The 18526-nt window shown below is 49.7% G+C and overlaps 1 protein-coding gene across 1 annotated transcript in view; it reads left to right on the forward strand.

The window, feature by feature from the left end:
- The first annotated feature begins 7710 nt into the window (after nt 1-7710).
- Nucleotides 7711-18526, forward strand: part of Acox3 (acyl-CoA oxidase 3, pristanoyl) — a 33686-nt gene continuing 22870 nt past the window's right edge. Inside the window, exons 1-6 of the mRNA XM_041636605.1 lie at nt 7711-7832; nt 14125-14280; nt 14613-14846; nt 15143-15217; nt 15801-15890; nt 17337-17480. Of these exons, the coding sequence (XP_041492539.1) occupies nt 14137-14280; nt 14613-14846; nt 15143-15217; nt 15801-15890; nt 17337-17480 (687 nt within the window). The 5' untranslated portion in view covers nt 7711-7832; nt 14125-14136. The remainder of the gene's footprint in view (nt 7833-14124; nt 14281-14612; nt 14847-15142; nt 15218-15800; nt 15891-17336; nt 17481-18526) is intronic.

The following is an 18526-nucleotide window of genomic DNA, read 5'->3' on the forward strand; positions in this document are numbered from 1 at the left end:
CCCTCACAGAGCAGTGACGAGGGCGGAGCGGAGCGTGGAACGCCAAGTGGACCGAGTCTCCCGGGAGCCTGCTCGGCTGAAAGCGCAGGCACTGGACCTCTTCTCTTGTTCTCTGACTTGCTTTCCTGCGTGGGGATAAGAGTTTCCTAAGAGCAGTGTATCCATTTTATGCCCCTAAAATGAAATTTGGCCCCATAGGTTCTACCTCTTGCAGGGCAAAGCTGGTAACACCGAGGGAAGTATGGGGGAGGCGTCGTTACTTTAGCAAATCAAACATAACCGGTGCTCCCAGCAGAAAGCCACACGACATGGAGAATTCTACAAGGTTGGTTGACTAGAAATAATTTCGTGATTGTTGAGAGTTGGAATGCAGGTACCTACAATGGTTATCTGGCTCTTTCATAGCCGTGGATTGCCTGACCCAAAATTCCTATGACTAAAAGGAAAACCTCTGAAATATATTAACTTGGTAGAACATTAACTTCTGCCAACCCAAAGCTTAAGCTGTCATCCAAAAACATAAGAAACCTACAGCAGAGACGTCCCTGTTTCGCTATAACTTGGCTACCCAACCAAGTATTTGTTGTACAAACCGACGTAAAGGCTAAGAGTGTCATCAGCCATTTGCATAGGCACATTGTTCTAACCCACCTACCTGATGGTACCCGCAAGTGTACTTTAAAAATACTTTGTGAAGCCGGGCGATGGTGGCACACGCCTTTAATCCCAGCACTCAGGAGGCAGAGGCAGGCGGATCTCTGTGAGTTCGAGACCAGCCTGGTTTACAGAGCTACTTCCAGGACAGGATCCAAAGTCACAGAGAAACCCTGTCTCGAAAAAACCAAAAAAAAAAAAAATACTTTGTGAAATTTGTTACTATTTGTCATGAAACTCATCACAGACTATGCTATCTCTAATTCCCTTTAAGGTGAGAGCTGTGTTTTTCTTTCAGCACATTCCAACAGCACACCTTTGCTCTGTGGTCCAGTGAGCCAAGTTCTCACCCCTCAGCCTCACCCCTCAGCCTCACTTCCCAACCTGCTGGCAACACCCGAGTGGACCAAAGTTTCACCTCGTTGCTGCTTCTGGGTTTCACTGTGACCCTCAGGCTGCTCCATGGACACTTTGAAGCAGCCACACAATTACAGTTGCCTGCTGCCACTGGAACAGATTGCAGCTCCTGAAGGTGACAATGGAGCAGCAGCAATGACGGCAGTCCCGGAGCTGCAGGAGTGACAGAGAGGAGCTGTGGGAGAAGCAGAGGGTGGCAGGAGCTGGCAGTGGGTGGCAGCGGAGAACTGACGATGGTAGCAGCTGCCACATCAATGAGGACAGTATGAGAAACAGCGAAACACGGCACTGGCAGCAGCCACGAAGGTTGTCATAGCAAGAGAAGCCGCTGAAAAGTCAGAGGGCAGCCAGGGCCCAAACCAGAACATCGGGAATAAAGAGAGGGTACAGAGAGGATGGACGGCTGTAAAGCAGCTCTAGGCTGCTTGAAGAATTTCAGAGAGCCAAGGGTCTCAGACACCCTCCACCCTGGAGCTGTCACACTAGCGCTGTGAAAGGCTGTGGAATTCTCACACTCTAGACGTGTATTTAAGAGCTATGACTCAGGGTCCCTCCTACACAAATGAACACTAGAGGGCACCACTGTTTGCTTTTCATGCAGCATGGTACTAGAAACTCACTGTTAACATAAGCTACAAAACCCGTCAAACCCAGACAGCCCTTGAAGAACTTTCCTTTTGCTTCGTCAAGATTTCTGTACAGTTAGTGAAAAGAGCCTCGGCCTACTGAATGGTAATACCAATCTATTCAAGGTCTTTAGCTGTGCTGCAGCGGCCAAAGATCAACAGTGACCAATGGTAGCTGCAGATGTGGGCAGGACTGAGGATACAGAGCTAAGCCGACTGTCCCCGAGATGCTGCCAGCTGGCAGAGGAGGCTGGCCAACAAGTCAGTATCCATTGAACCTGAAAAGGTGTGTGTGTGTGGGGGGGGGTGCAGAAACAGAGAAAAGTTAGTGACTCAGTGTGGCTCCTTTAGCCTCAAAAGTGCTGAGAGAGAAAACTCAGTGACAAGTGACTTAAAAGAAATGATCTGTGCCTCTTCCCAAAAGCCAGACTCCAGAATACCTGGCTGTCCAAATAAAGGGGCCAGAAACCAACAAAATGCTTCCCCAGGTCACTGCTGCTTTCACAGTGGGGAACACAATCTCATGCATATATCTGTCTGTGTTGCCAAAAATAAAGGGCAAGGTTTCCGGGGGGAATGAGTATATACGGGGGGAGGGGAGCGTCGCTGGCTTGGGGTTTCTGGTATAAAGCTGGCTATCATTCCTCATTTTAGTTGCTATTAGACTATAAAGTGGTTTGTTGTTGTGTTTGGGGGTTTTGTTTCTCTGTTTTTGAGGCAAGGTCTTTCTGTTACCAAAGTTTCCTGGACCCTAGTAGCTGTAACAGGCCATGTTACCAGGGCCTGGATGTCCTACCATCTCTACCAAAACAAGTTAAAGAGACCCAAATTGGTGGATGCTCAAATCAGGGCTTGGGGAAATGGGGCAGAGACTTTATAAGATACGCCTCACAGTAAAACAAAGTGTGGTGCCAGGGGCAAGAGCCATGGGGCAGTGTAAACAGACACTGAGTTCAGTAGGATAGTTTCCCAAAAGAACCTTTCCCAGGACACCAGCCCACATCAGTCGGATGGCTCTTGCTCTTCCCCAGGTGGTAACTTCTGGATTTCCAAACTTTGCTCCAAACCTAAGCCTGCAGGTTTCTCGGCTCTCTTTCACGCTGTTCTGACACAGAGCAGGGAAATAGGAACTAAATGATGGTGATGACACACCTAGGAGCACAAGTTCACAGTTTTTTTGAGCTGGTATCTTCCTGTATAACTGAGGGACTTGAAACTCACTATGTAGACCAAGCTGGGATCTTCCTGTATAACTGAGGGACTTGAAACTCACTATGTAGACCAAGCTGGGATCTTCCTGTATAACTGAGGGACTTGAAACTCACTATGTAGACCAAGCTGGGATCTTCCTGTATAACTGAGGGACTTGAAACTCACTTTGTAGACCAAGCTGGGATCTTCCTGTATAACTGAGGGACTTGAAACTCACTATGTAGTCCAAGCTGGGATCTTCCTGTATAACTGAGGGACTTGAAACTCACTATGTAGACCAAGCTGGGATCTTCCTGTATAACTGAGGGACTTGAAACTCACTGTGTAGACCAAGCTGGGATCTTCCTGTATAACTGAGGGACTTGAAACTCACTATGTAGACCAAGCTGGGATCTTCCTGTATAACTGAGGGACTTGAAACTCACTTTGTAGACCAAGCTGGGATCTTCCTGTATAACTGAGGGACTTGAAACTCACTATGTAGACCAAGCTGGCCTTAGACTCAGATCTGCTCACCTCTGTTTCTTGAATCTTGGGTTTAAAGGCCTAGCTGGGGACCATCTTCTCAATGGTCTGATAGCCAAATGAGAAGAGAGTAATGATTTTTAAGACTAATCTTCACTCCTAGGGGATGATGAAATGTTTTAGCTGTTAAGAGCACATGTTTCTCTGCAGGGTCCTCGTGGTACAGGCCTTTAATTCCAGCATTTGGGAGGGAGAGACAGTCAGGTCTCCAAGTTTAAGACCAGCCTGGTCTACAGAGTGAGCTCCAGGATAACCAGAGCTACACAGGGAAACCCTTCCTTGAAAAACAAAACAATCAACAATAAAAACAAAAGCCGGGGGGTGGTGGTGCACGCCTTTAATCCCAGCACTCGGGAGGCAGAGGCAGGTGGATCTCTGTGAGTTCGAGGCCAGCCTGGTCTAGAAGAGCTAGTTCCAGGACAGGAACCAAAAAAAGCTACGGAGAAACCCTGTCTCGAAAATAAAAATAAATAAATAAATAATAAAAACAAAAGAAAAGAACATTTGCTGCTGAATCATGAGGACTGGAGTTCAGATTCCAGTTCAATATCTAGCAGCTCAGAAACACCTGTAACTCCAGCTCCAAGGGCGTGGATGCCGTCTTCTGGCTTCCATGTGCACTTGCATTCATGGACATGTGCATGCTCACAGGCACAGACAAAGGCACAATTATACATATATGAAAACAATACCGTCACGCCTGCCAGGCCAATTGCATTTCTACACAGACTGACCTCAAACTAGTGATCCTCCAGCTTCCTCCTCCTGAGTGCTGGGATTATAGGTATGTCATCACATTCCTATTTCACTGCTGCACGTCAAAAAGGGATGAAAGAGACTCGAGAAACCTACAGGCTTAGGTTTGGAACAAAGTTTGGAAATCTGAAAGCCACCGCCTGGGGAAGAGGAAGACCCATCCGACTGATGTGGGCTGGTGTCCTGGGAAGGTTTCTTTTGGAAAGCTATCCTACTGGACTGGGTGTCTGTTTACTCTGCTGTGGCTCACCTCTCGGTACAACAACAGTCCACCTCCCTTTCCAACCTAACTTCTTGACCTTCTTCTTCCACCTGCTGAGTCCTGTCCCATTGTCTTTGATTCTTCAAACAAGCCAGGCTCACTCCAGCTTTGGGGCCTTTCTTCTAGATTATACATTTCCAGATCATCTCTCCCGTTAGGAGTCAGCTGAACTGTCCCTCCCCTGGCAGGGCTCCGTGCACCAACCAGACACCTCTCAGATCCTGCTGCTGCTGTTGTGCTCTGTCTTCCTATACCCGATCTTGTTTGCTCTCTAGAAGGGGCACTGTGTAACGTGCACATGACAGCTTCCTCTCCTCTCCCTCTAGAAGGGGCACTGTTAACCTGCAGCATCACAGCTTCCCGTCCCCTCCGTCTAGAAGGGGCACTGTTAACCTGCACATCACAGCTTCCCATCCCCTCCCTCTAGAAGGGGCACTGTTAACCTGCAGCATCACAGCTTCCCGTCCCCTCCGTCTAGAAGGGGCACTGTTAACCTGCACATCACAGCTTCCCATCCCCTCCCTCTAGAAGGGGCACTGTTAATGTGCACATCACAGCTTCCTGACCCCTCCCTCTAGAAGGGGCACTGTTAACCTGCACATCACAGCTTCCCATCCCCTCCCTCTAGAAGGGGCACTGTTAATGTGCACATCACAGCACTAGGATACTTTATGGCACATAGCAGGTCCCAAGGTTAGGAAGTGTGACCAGAGAACTGCAGAGCAGAGAAGTCCTGCAAGGATTCCTGGGAGATGCAAGTCCTACCCTTTAGAGAAAGGAAACCAGCAAGGCTAGACAGGGGTCTGAGACCAGTGTGGCCATAGTGGAGGTGAAGAATTTTTCTGTCTGTCCTCTGAGGGTGCCACTGGGCAGGCAGGCAACACATTCCTCCTTGGATCTCTTTTTTTTTTGCGGGGGGACTTAACAGAAAGTGCCCATAAATAAGGGGATCTGTTTAACTGCTGAGCTATCTCTTCAGCTCTTTTCCCTTTCTTATTAAACTGATTCTTTTTCCATTTCTGACCTCGTGTCCCTATTGCAACCTTTGTCCTGGGGTACAAGAACTCACTGAATTCAGATCTGTGGTTTGGCATTTTTTTTGTTGTTGTTATTGTTTGTTTTGTTTTTTTCTCCTTCTCTTTTGAATCTTGGCCAAGAGACTAACCATACTTGCCCTGACACCCTGGGCTTTTTCATGGTTCCTATGCCTTCCATATCGAAAGGCAAAGCTTTTCACTTCCCTCCTTTCTACCCGAGTTTGCCTGTAGCATGGCTTATGGAGAGAAGATTGCCTCAGATGCAGAAATCCAGGTAAATGTATGTCTTCACCAATGAGCTAATGCCAAGTCCTGCAGCAAGTCCCTGTAACATGGTTCGTGTGACATTCCCTTAGGTCCCTTGATCATCAGCTATGCTGTGGTCAGTCAGGCCATTCATGGCTGGATTGCGATGCTCTCCTAGTCCCAAAGGAGATCTTTAACTCCTGAGAGCGTGAGTCTGCTTTTCTTTTAAGGCTGACAACCGTTGGATTGAGTAAGATTTACAGTGGGACTCCTCCCTCCATTGGTTCACAGTAGGCGCATCCACAATGACTGAACTTCAACATTTGTGTGTGCATCTTCAAACCCAGCGCCCTTCGGGCTGCCCGCTGCTATACAGTTTAAAACTAGAAGGGGGCTGGTGTGGATGGTCGCGACAGGGCTGTCGCCAGCCACAGTAGGTACGGAATCCTCTCCACATTCTCTACTGAGTGTTGTGGTGACTGTCACTTTCCCTGCGGTGGTGACAGGGAAGGTATGGCAAGAGACAAGTATCCAGAGTGTGCGTGCAAACTTTATCAATGTACAGTCAAGTGTGTATACACTACCACCACCACCAAACAAAAATGTTCCAATACTCACTGTTACCAGTGACAGCAACAGAACAAGTGGCAGAAAAGGGGGATAGCATGATAGGGCAGTGGAAGCAAAAGTGAGTAACCAGGGAGCAAGGGTGGGGTCTGCTGGTTGCCAGGTCTCTCTCCCTGAGTCTTCCAAAGAGCCAGCCCACCTGCAGCCTTTGTCAGTCTTATCAGGAAGCAGCTGTTGAGGCAAGGACAAAACCCTTTCCTTCTGATGACCTGAGCCCTGCCCGAGCCTGAGGAAGGTGGGGTCTAGTTCTTCTCGCCACCATCCTGCAGTCTCATTGCCACCCGGGTTCAACACAGATGTCCAGTTAAGTTCTCTGTTACACACAGGCTAGGCAATGTCCTAAGACTCAGAAGGGGACCATAAAGTTGGGAGGAGCTGGATGGGCAAAAGCTACCAAGCCTTTTGAAGCTTTCTTGAAGAACAGCAGGTCAGAGCTGAGAATGACAGACTGATTTATTTAGTTCACAATACCTTGGTTTGTCAGCCAGCCTGGCTTGAAACTTACTGTCCTCCTACCTCGGCTTCCCTGGTGCTGGTATTGCAGAAAAAAGTTCAGCCTTACAATGGACTGGACAAATCTTTAACCCAACCACCGCAGAACTAAATAAAGACGGAAACAATGGCATCCAAACACGCTGAGGCAGTCCCGAGAAGAAGGGCTTGGCAGAGGCAGAGAACTGGAGAATTGTGAGGGTGAAGGCGGGGAAGGGGCAGGACAGGACGACGACGTGCACCCTTGGTGGCCAGGGGAGGCGGAATATGCTTTGTGAGTTTTCCCTGCATGCTTACCTACTGCAATGGTACCGCTCCTACACAAAACTGACAGCCAACGGTTTTCCTTCCCCCATCCATCCAACTCCACTGCCAAAGACACTACTATTATTATGTGTGTAATGTGTGCAGGCACAAATGTACTAGGGAATGCTCCTGGAGGTTGCTTTCAGGAGCACTATTCAGGAGCACTATTTCAGGAGTTCCTGGTAAGGAGGTCCCTTTCGGAAACCAGTAACAATTCTGGATAAAGTGTATCTTAAAAGAGCCGCGGTCTCACTCTCCCCGGAAGTGCCCCCCCAGAGTCTCAAGAAGCCTGGACCAAAACAGGACCGCTCTGACCTCGGCTAAGGGCGTTTTCTGAGTAAGCTCGAGGGCTCTAACCCGGTCGAGGGCGACCAGGACGAAACCCTGTAACTCCAAACCCAGAAACACATCTGAGCAGTGCCTTGGCAGGCATCCGCATTTCCTTGGTTACGGGTCGGCACAGAGTGATGACGTGACACCAGCTTGCCAAGACTTGGGGCAGAGGGCGGAGAGTGGCTTGGAGGGATGACGTCACGCTCCAGGATGGGTAGGAAGAGGTCGAGCAGGCGGCGCCAGCCTGCCCCGCCCTCAGACACCAGGACATTCCTGATCAACAGTGTGCGTAGGACGCCAGGGTGACTAGCACCGCAGACCCCAAGCTGGATCCGGGCGGTGAGGAAATGCGGGGCTCGGGAGGTTCAGGACAGGACTGGGGAGTTTGCACCCTGCACCGAGGTCGTGTTCTTTAGTACGAGAAAGAGGTGACTGCAGCTTTTAGAGTCTGCCCCTTCGCAGGGAGTTATCCTAAGACAGATTTTGAGTAGAGTTAGCTGTAGATTGAATTTGTTTGTAGTGTTTATGGACTGCTCCCCACTGGGCCTGGGCAGGATACTCTTCATGCTTCTCCTCAGGTGCAGTGAAGTCTAGACCTAGCAAAATCTTAGGAAGCCGGCTGCCACTGATCTATCCCCGAGACCTTAATTCTCCTTACTGGTCTCAATTGCCCAGGCTGGCCTTGAACCCGATCCTCCTGGCTCACAGAGTCTTGGCAGTAGTCAGAACAGTAGGACAATTCATTATGCCCAGCATGAAACTGAGTTTTTAAAGTGGAAGCAGAGACAAGGAACAGACCCGTGAAGGTGGAGTCCCCAGCTACTTTGTTGAAGACTCAAACAGAGGAAATCTTCACATAAGGCCAGGTGGACTGGAATCTCCCCAGGCGGTCTGAAAAGTTTCAGTCTGATAACGCAGTGTGTAGTGTTAGTGTTGCCTGGTTCTGGTCTGTTGGGGCTGTACATAGAGGACTTCAGGCCAAAACTAAGGCCTCATGTTTTATTTTAAATGGAGGGAAAGACTGGAGAACAATGATATCGAAGCTGCCGTTTAGTGCAGGAAGCATCTCAAGTGCTGGATTTGCATCCCAGGAACCTCCTAGGCAGACATTGTCTTGTGTGACCATATCCTTGCTTCTGAGAAGCAGGTGGCAAAACAACTGGCTAAGGTCACTGGCCTGGTAAACTGTATCTATTGGGACTGGAGCCAAGACAGCCTGGCTCTGCGGGCTGTTGGTGACAGCTGTAGCACAGTGTAGTTGTGGTGGTGACCTCAGGGGGCCTGGGACTTTTGGGAGTTGATGAGGATCTGGGATCTTGCATAGCACGTTGCTCCTTTGCCACAGGTGTTTGTAATTAAGATGAAACACACTTTCTCTTGTTGCCTACGATGACCTGTATTAGTCAGGGTTCTCGAAAGGAAACAACTAAGAGAATGGATATAAAGGAAGGGCTCTAGCAGGCCCAAGCATGGCACACATGATGCCAACAGGTTTTGCCTTTTACCCTTCTCCCTGCTGCTAAAAACCGGTTTATTCCTAGCGCTAGCCACCAAGGTCTGTTCCCTTATTTGGCCACTTCCTTCTACTGAGGCTGACCCTAAGGTCCAGCTATCAGCGTATCAAAGTCCAGCAATCAAAAGCCCCCTTTTGACAACCCCGATTAGCCTGTCCAATTAAAATTAATTGGATACCTCATCCTAACACAGGCTTTTCCCTTTTCCCTTTACAAACTACCATTTGCCCATGAGTCACATCTGTCTTCTCTATCCAGAGGCAGTCTTTTGTCACTCTGGGGCAAATATCCCTTCCCCCTCCCTTGCCCCTGTTCTTCCCCCTCCCTTGTCTCCTGTCCCCTGTCTTTGTCCCTCTGCTACAAATACATCTCCTTGGTACTGAGAACTTGATCTTTGTGTGTCCTGTGCTGACTCACGTCCTTTCGATATGTATTCGTATCTGTATCTATATATTTGTGTAAACTGTGTGTATAATTTATTAGATTGGCTTACAGGATTTGACCTGGATAGTATGACAATGGCTGTCTCATTCTGAGAGGCCAAGAATCCAGTAGCTGCTCTGTCCACAAGGCTAGATAGTTCAGCAGTCCCAGTTTGGGGTTGTAGTTCTGGGGAGCTCCTGGTCTTTAGTCTTTGTTGGAATCCTGAGGAAGCTGGTTCTAATACTGGGGAAGGAATGCCTCCACAACAGGATAGGTGAGCTTGCCAGTGAGAGTGGGAACAAGCAGGCAAAATGCAAACTTTCCTTCCCTTTATCTGGGCAGTGCCACCAGAAGGAGCTTTCCTGCTTCAGATGATCTGAACAAGAGCATCCCTCGCAGGAATGACCGGAGTTTTGTGTTTTAGTTGACTGGAGATGCAGGCAAGCTGGTGATCAGAATTAGCCATCACATGCCTTATCCAAGAGTGTTTTGTAAATCTAAGAGGACAGAAATTGGCTCTTCTGTCATCTTATAAGAATTTGGTGGGTCTAGTTTGTATGTGTAGATCTGTGAATGGGGAGATAACTTTTGTGTATGTGAGAACCTTGTCCTTTTATGTGGCGCTCCAGAATTGTTGAAAAGACTGCTGCTTCTCACTGAATTTCTGTGGCGTGCTAGACAAGAAGCAAGTGACAGCATGTGCAAGGGTTGTTTTGTTTGTTTTGTTTTTTTAAGTCAGGGTGTCATGTGGCTCACAGACTGGCCTTGGACTCACTAAGTAATCAAGGCTGGCCTTTAACACCAGATCCTCCTGCCTCTGCCTCTGCCTCTGCCTCAGAAGTGCTGGGGTTACAGGTGTATAACCCATGGCAGGTATAGGAGATATGTATGTGTGTATGTATATAATATATATCACTTATGTTGTGGAATATTATTTTAAGGTGTATTTGTTAATGCTGTGGAACGTTTGTTTAACTCTCTGAAGCTGTGTTACTTTACCTGTCTAAAACACCTGACTGGTCTAATAAAGAACTGAACAGCCAATAGCGAGGCAGGAGAAAGGATAGGCAGGGCTAGCAGACAGAATAAATAGGAGAACTCTGGAAAGAGAAGAGGAGCCAGAGAACAAGAAGAGGAGGACACCAGGGGCCAGCCACCCAGATACACAGCAAGCAACAGAGAAAGAAGTCAAGAAAGGTATACACAAATAGAGAAAGATAAAAGCCCAGAAGCAAAAGGTAGATGGATAATTTAAAATAAGAAAAACTGGCCAGACCAAGCTAAGTCCGGGCGTTTATAAGTAAGAATTAAGCCTCTGTGTGGGATTTATTTGGGAGCTGGGTGGCGGGCCTCCAAAGTGTAAAGAACCAGAAGAACAAAGAGTAAAGAATAAGTAAAGAGTAAAAAACCAACAACAACACACATACTTATTTTATGTGTGTGTTCACCTGTGTGTATGTGTATACAGCATGTGGGTACAGTGCCTGCAGAGGACAGGAGAGGATGTCCCATCCTCTGGAACTGGAGCTAGCTGGTTGTGAGCTGCTTTGAGTGCTGAGAACCAAACCCAGGTCCTCTCCAAGAGCGAACAAGGGATCTTAACCGCCGAGCCACCTCTCCAGCTCCGTAAATACAATATGGATGCATTAGTTACGGTTCTTGTGGCTGTGACAAAATACTTGGCAAAACAACTGAGGGGAGGAAGCCCTGCTTCCTCTCACAGCTCCCAGGCACAGTCCATCACGCCTGGGAAGCATGGCAGCGAGGGACGAGTGCTGTGCTCAGCTGGCCATTTTTGAGATTTGTGTGTGTGGGTGTAGCGTGTGTGTGAGTGTGTAGTATGCGCACGAGGGTGTGTGGTTGGATTCTGTCCTTTCCTATCATGTGTGTGTGTGTGTGTGTGTGTGGTTGGATCCTGTCCTCTCCTACCATGTGTGTAGTGTGTGTGTGTGTGTGTGTGTGTGTGTGTGTGTGTGGTTGGATCCTGTCCTCTCCTACCATGTGTGTAGTGTGTGTGTGTGTGTGTGTGTGTGTGTGTGTATGTGGTTCTGTCCTCTCATGTAGCTCAGACTCCATGCATCAACCTTGATGACCAGCACTTTTACCTACTGAGCCATTTGCACCCTCACCCCTTATATATTTTTTTAAAAATTGTTTTATTAATTTATACTGTGGGACAGAGGCTCTTGTGCCTACCATAGCATGTATGTGCATGTGTGTGTGTTGGGGGGGATCATAGAACAAACTAGGGGAGTTGGTTCTCACCCTCTACCATGTGAGCCTCTAGGATTGAACTCAGGTCTCCAGGCTTGACAGCAGATGCCTTTAGTGCTGAGCCATCTTGCCTGCCCCTCTTTTTTTTTTTTAATTTAATCTGGAACCCCAGCCCATGGGATGATGTTTCCATGTTTACCTTGGGTCCTCCTTCAGTTAAATGTCTCTGGAAACAACCTCAGGTGCACCCAGAAATAAGATTTCTATGAGATTCCAGGTCGACCATCATAGACGGTAAAGGCAGAGGAGATTGCTTATGTGGACTGGAATTGTCAAACTAAACTCGTCTGTGGCTGTTCCTCTGCTTTCCACCCAGTTAGGTGGTCACAGCCCCCATTGCTTCTCCCTGCTGATGGCTCTGTTGCTAATGTTAGCTGCTAGCCATGAGTTACTGGCCAGTGTTGCCAGGAGGCTGATTACCTCAGGTAGCTCATTTGGGTCGTGGAGGTGTTCCAGGTGCTATTAATTAAATTAATCTCTCCTTACAGCTGCCAAAATCTTAGCTCCCTGTCTACAGCCTTGCTCCTCAACCTTCCTAATGCTGTGACCCTTTAATACAGTGCCTCATGTTGTGGTGACTCCCAATCATAAAGTTATTTTCATTGCTACTTCCTAACTGATTTTGCTACTCTTAATGAATCATAGTGTAAGTACCTGTGTTTTCTGGTGGTCTTAGGGGATCCCTGTGAAAGGGTAATTTGGCCCACAAAGGGGTCACGACTCGTGCCAATCTACAGAGTTGTCTTGTGTTTTTCCTAAGCTGGGGCTGGGTTGGTAGAAGCCGTCCTTGCTTGCACTGTAGTTAGTTCTAATAGTCTGCATTAGAAACAATGTGCTTGGAGCAAGAATATGTAGCAAGCAGCAGTGCCCAGCTTGTGTTCCCCTAACAGGGAAAAGTCTTGTGGAAACTGACCACTGCTCCCTGCCACTGGCCTTGTTTCTTGGAGTCTTCTTGCCTCTTACCAGTCACGAGTCTGTCTCGAACCCAGTAGCAGGCGTCCTTCATTGTTTGCTTGTTTTAATATTTATCTTTGTGTGTATGCGTGTGCCTGAATATGTGTCTGTGAACCACATGTGTGCCGGAGCCCAAGGAGTTCAGAGACGTGTTAGATGCCCAGGAACTGGAGACACTTGCAAGCTCAGATAGGTGCTAGAAACCAAATCCATGGCCTAAGCAAGAACAGTAAGCCCTTTTAAGCACTGGGCCTTCTCTCCAGCCCTGACTTCGCTGTTTTAACCTCTTCATTCCCTTTTAACCTTGTGCCTTCTACCACTGTAGCTCATGTGGGGAACGGGGAGTTTTCTCCATGGCCTCTTTCCCCTTACTGCCTCTGTGAGCTGACTCCTGCTTCTGTGTTCCTACAGTGCCCCTGGTATATGGGTCCCGATATCCCCTCTGTCTCCTGACCAGAATCCGAGGTTTCTCTTTTCCTGAGAACAGATGGTGGAAGTTTTCCAGTCCTGTCAGTCTTTACCAAGACGTAGTTTTTGTTCCAAAAACTCATTCTGTTGTCCTTCCCTCGCCTCTCCTTTGGGCCCTTGCTCTTGTCTCTGTGTTTCCTCCCTCTGGCCTTGGATTTAGAGGCTTATGTTTCTGTGGGGACCACCTTCTTGGCTCAGAGTTGGGGAAGGTCTCATAGGACTTGATCTGTGAGGGCAGGTGCTCAGCCATGCTATGCCCCTGCTTTTCCTGTCACAGGAAAGCATTGCCAGCACTGTGACCACCACCTGAAGTCCAGTCCTAGACCATTTGAACAGTCACCTCAGCAGATCCCAAAGGTGTTTGGGTCTCCTTGCCTGGATTTGGCTTTCGGATTCTTGTTGGCCAGAGCATAGGCCCTTTGCCTGTATGCCATGATGAGTCGGGTCTCTGGAAGAGGACCCAGTTTATCCAGAGAATTCCAGAACAGTTCTTTGATGAAAAGCACCTACCTGCTCTGTCAGTGGGATGCCTAAGTACTGAGTACAGACCGACAGTAGTCTCGACTTCTGTGTCCAGTGGGCCTGTGTCCAGGTGAGCAGGGACATCGTGTGTTGTAAGCAGCCAGATTCCAGAGGGAAAGCTCCCTGGCTCTGGGCCTAATGATCCATGAGGGACCTGAACTTCCTCCTACTCCAAAGACCACAGTGTCCTCAGGCTGGACTGTCCACAGCTACCTGGTTTATCACAGCCTGTTTATCTTGGCCCTCTTTCCACTGCCTCTGCAGATGGATCAGCTCTGCCTGTGTCCTCGCTGTCTGTTCAGGAGTGCAGTCCAGGAGGGGGGTGCTGCCTCACCCTCTCTTTTGGACATCGGTGTCTCCATGTTGATGCTTTACCACTTGGCTACTTTTGCTTTAGAGCCACTGGCTTTGCCCTTGTTCTGACATGTTGTAGCTGTTCGCAATGGCGTCACACGGCAGGTTTGGTTCTCGTGCAGGTTGACAGTACCATGGGATCTACAGCAGAAGGAAGAGACAGTGCCTTATGGCCGGACATCCCCAAGGGCCCTCTTAGTGTCTACCGAGCAAGAGCCTCCTTCAGCTCCAAGGAGCTGCTGCTCTTCTGGGACGACCAGGATGTGGTCGAGTTCAAGGTGAGGGCCACGTGAAGTCTGGCTGTGTCTTTATTCCCTGACGGAAGTGACCTTTCCGGCCCTCATAGCTCTGTGGTATGGATAGTTCTTGGGACAGTGTGGTCTGTCTCCTCTTACCCAAAGATGGGCCCCAGGATGCCAGAAGGAAGGATTGGACAAGATCTTGGAATTCCTATGTCCTCTTCTCAGCTGGGATGGATGTCTTCATCTGGGGGATTGTGGATCAGACTAGGTGCCAGGCAACCATGACCCTGAGAGAAACCAAATGTGTAAGAGCACATGAAACCTCACCTTTGGCCTTCAAGTTGACACCCTGTGCCCTGTGTTTACAGGAAACCATCTTCAAGACTCTGGAGAATGACCCTCTCTTTGCCCGCTCCCCTGGGACTGATCTGCCTCTAGATAAGCAACGGGAACTGAACTTCCTTCGCTGTAAGCGGATCTTCGAGTATGACTTCTTCCGCGTGGATGAACTGTTGAAGAATTTCATGAAGGTCCCAGTGTTGCTTAACAGCCTGGGCATGTACGACTGGTCCCTGGCTGCCAAATGTGTCCTCCACTTTTTGGTGAGTGTGTGACAGAGAGCAGGGAACCCATGTCCATACAAGGCCACACACATCAGACACAAACCACAGCCACCTGGTTCCAAAAATATTCAGAACTTAGTGTCAGTGACAAGATTTTTGGCTTTTGGTGCAAATTTACACCCATGGGTTCTTGGATAAAATATATTCATTCAGTAGTTCAGTAGGAAGGGATATAAGGTAAGGAGGGTGTGGGGTAGGTGTGAGGTGTGCCTGCCCTGAGCCTGGAGCGGCTGGCTGCACCCCCCCACCCCACCCCTATCTGTGTTACATTTCAGGTGTTTGGATCTGCACTGTTCAATTCTGCCTCTGAGCTGCGCTTCAAGTACCTTGAAAAGATGTTTAACCTGGAGGTGAGTCGGCCATAGTGAGCCGTGACCAGCACCATCACCGTACTTACCCGTGGACAGGCAGGCCACGGGAGAGCCCTGGGAGGCCAGGCCCTGCTTTTCTAAGTGCCCTCAGGCTGGCGCTCTGCCTTATCCTCTCTGTCTGGTTGTGGAGTTAGCTCTCCTGCCTGCCTGAATGCCCCCATGGCCTCCTCTGGCTGTAAAAGTCTTCGCAGCCTATACCCAAGCCAGCTGCTGCCAGCAGGTGGGAGTGGTAGCCTATACCCAAGCCAGGCTGCTGCCAGCAGGTGGGAGTGGTAGCCTATACCCAAGCCAGCTGCTGCCAGCAGGTGGGAGTGGTAGCCTATACCCAAGCCAGCTGCTGCCAGCAGGTGGGAGTGGTAGCCTATACCCAAGCCAGCTGCTGCCAGCAGGTGGGAGTGGTATCCAGTGCAGCAGGGTAGCTCAGTCGTGCCATCGTCTGCCTGCAGAGGCAGGGAGAAGTGTGCCCGGGCTCCTGGCTTTGGTCTTCCAGGGGTCATGGTGGAAAGGACTACACACAGGAACGCATCTCTCACCTGCTGTCACTTTGTGCTTTAATGTTCAGATTTTTGGCTGTTTTGCTCTGACTGAACTGAGTCATGGGAGCAACACCAAGGCCATGCGGACGACAGCTCACTACGATCCTGCCACCCAGGTAGGTTCTGGACTCCCCTGTGGAGCACATGAAATGTTGTGGACAATAATTAATCAAGAGTGTTGTCCATGTTGTCCCCTTACACACTCACCAGAGGTCTCTGTCAGATGCCTCTGAGAGCATGCCTTGTGCTGAGGCATGAAGCCTTTGCCTTCCGTGCTGAGTGAATGGGGACACATGGAAGGTCAGATACTCCTGCTCCGTGAAGTGTTCCAAAGGAGAGTGGTTCTTCCCAGCCTCAACCCTGGGGCCTGCCTTGCCTGCATGCTCACAGGGCTTTTGGTGGCTGCACAGCCTTCTCTGCCCATTGCTGCCTTGATCTTAGCTACTTGCCACATTTCTGGCCCTACCCTTGCTGCCCACTGGTAGGGCATTGCTGGGCACTGTTCTGTGTGGACACCGCCTTCTGCTGGGAGACACTGTGAAGACAGGCCATTACTGTCCTCTCTAGGAGTTCCTAGTATGCAGGGTGGGAGGGACATGGCTCTTCAATGTCGTGGATGGTCAGTGCTGAATGGGGTGTGGAAGCCCCCTTCTCCCCTTGTCTGAGGATCATGCTCTGCCACCACCTTCCTTTGTGTGCTGTTGGGAGCCTCGCCCCTCTCCATTAGCTGGGGTGTGATTGAGAGGGTCCGCGTGCAGAAATGAAGCTCGGTGTTCAGCTCTTGCTCACTGCCCATTCGCCCACATGGCTGACTGTGGCCTCCAGCCTGAACTGCTGTGTGGTGGAATGGGATGGATCGTACCATGTGCAGCCCTGCCAGGGTAGGGACAAGTGAGGAAGGGACCTCCGTGCAGTTTGTCATACCTGCCAGCACATAGATCTTCATGGTTTCTTGCCTGCTTCTTGACCTGCTCTTGGTCTTTCTGATTCTTTGGCCTTGCCTGTTCCCACTGTACTCTGGTGCCTGTGGCTTCAATGGGACTTCTGTGGGCGGGAAGCCTGTGTTGATTGGTAGCAAAGGACCCCGGGGCCATACTTAGGCTGTGGGCAATTGCTGCCTCACATCCGTGCCAGGGACGTGTGGCCCCAGCTCATGCACCAGTTTATGCCTCCCTTGTCCATTCCCAAAGTCCCTTTCCAAGGCTGATGCTCTTTGCAGGTGCCCATAGTCAGGGCAACAAAGGGAAAGCAGGCCCCGTTCATTAGCTTTCGGGAGAGAACGTGGCACACCTCTGCTGGCAGGATGTGGCCAGTGTCAGCCTCCGCTGGCAAAGTGCCAGCCAGCAGTTCATCGTGTGAGAGACCAAGTCTCATTTTCCATGTCCTCTGTATGGTGATCCTGGGACAAAAATAAAGTCAGCTTGGCCCGCACAGGAAAGACAATGTTGAGTCCATTCTTGCTGTTGGCTCAGAGGCTTGGAGCCTGGGCGTCAGCCCACTGCGAGGACAAGCCATTCTCTGGCCTCGGCTGCTGACTTCAAAGCCACCATCTCCCTTCACAGGAGTTCATCTTACATTCCCCGGATTTCGAGGCTGCCAAATTTTGGGTGGGCAACATGGGCAAGACAGCAACTCATGCGGTGGTGTTTGCTCAGCTTTACATGCCGGATGGCCGGTGCCATGGACTGCATTCCTTCCTGGTGCAGGTAAGCCCTGGGTGGGGCTGTGCCCAGGGAGACAGTTACCTGCAGCCACAGGTACGGTGCTGTCAAGCACAGACTTGCAGTGCTGTTAAAGACGCTTGTGCAGGCACTGGCTTCCTGTAGCATGTCTCAATTTTAGACCACAGGGCTGCAAAGCTGCTGGAGTCTCTGAGTGGTGCTAAGCACCCGGCAGCCTGTCACCATGTCACACGTCAGTAGCGCTCAGGAGACTGAGGCAGATCTGGCCTACGGAGTAGATTCTGTCTCAAAAATCAGAATCAACAACTGTTGTAAGAGGAGCTCAGTGGTAAGTCAGCATCCCCCTCCAGCAGAGCACCCGCACTCAGTGACATCTCAGCATCCCCCTCCAGCAGAGCATCCGCACTCAGGGCACCTCACCATCCCTCTTCTGCAGAGCACCTGTATAGAGGGCACAGTCCATGCTGGCCTGCAGGATTGACAGTCTTGCACATACCATGGGAAATAGATAGGTGAATTTGCACAATTAATATTTATGAGTTAAGCATGACCTTAGGTATTTTTGCTTTTCACTTTGGAATTTTTTTCCAGATGAGCTGGAAACTGGCACCAGCCATATATATGTATTTTAAAAAAAAGATGTACTTGTTTTTGTTTTATGTGTATGGCTGAGTACTATGCTCCGTGTACATGCAGTCCCTGTGGCGGCCAGAAGAGGGCGTCTGGTGCCATAGAGCTGGAAGTGGGTTGGATGTGAGCTGCCTGATGTGGTGTTGGGAACCAAACCTGTGTTTTCTGCAAGAACTACTGAGCCACCCCTCTAGGCCCCACTAGTGGGCTTGTTAGTTTGATTGTTTGAACACTGCCAACTGTTTTTGCCCTGTTAGTTGCTCCTATGTTAGCTTTCTGCTGCGGTAACAAAATTCCTAACACAGTAACTTCAAAGGAGGAAAGGGTTAAACAGTCTCAGTTTTGAGGTGTCCGGCCATGGCCTCCTGGCTCTGGTGCTGCTGTAGGCCTATGGTGTAGTAATAAGGGCGGCGGGGCTGCGTTCTCAGCACCCCCAGCCG

The sequence above is a fragment of the Microtus oregoni genome, unplaced genomic scaffold (assembly GCF_018167655.1).
Source record: "Microtus oregoni isolate MIOR12 unplaced genomic scaffold, Mior012 000049F_ref0000343, whole genome shotgun sequence".
NCBI lineage: Eukaryota > Metazoa > Chordata > Mammalia > Rodentia > Cricetidae > Microtus > Microtus oregoni.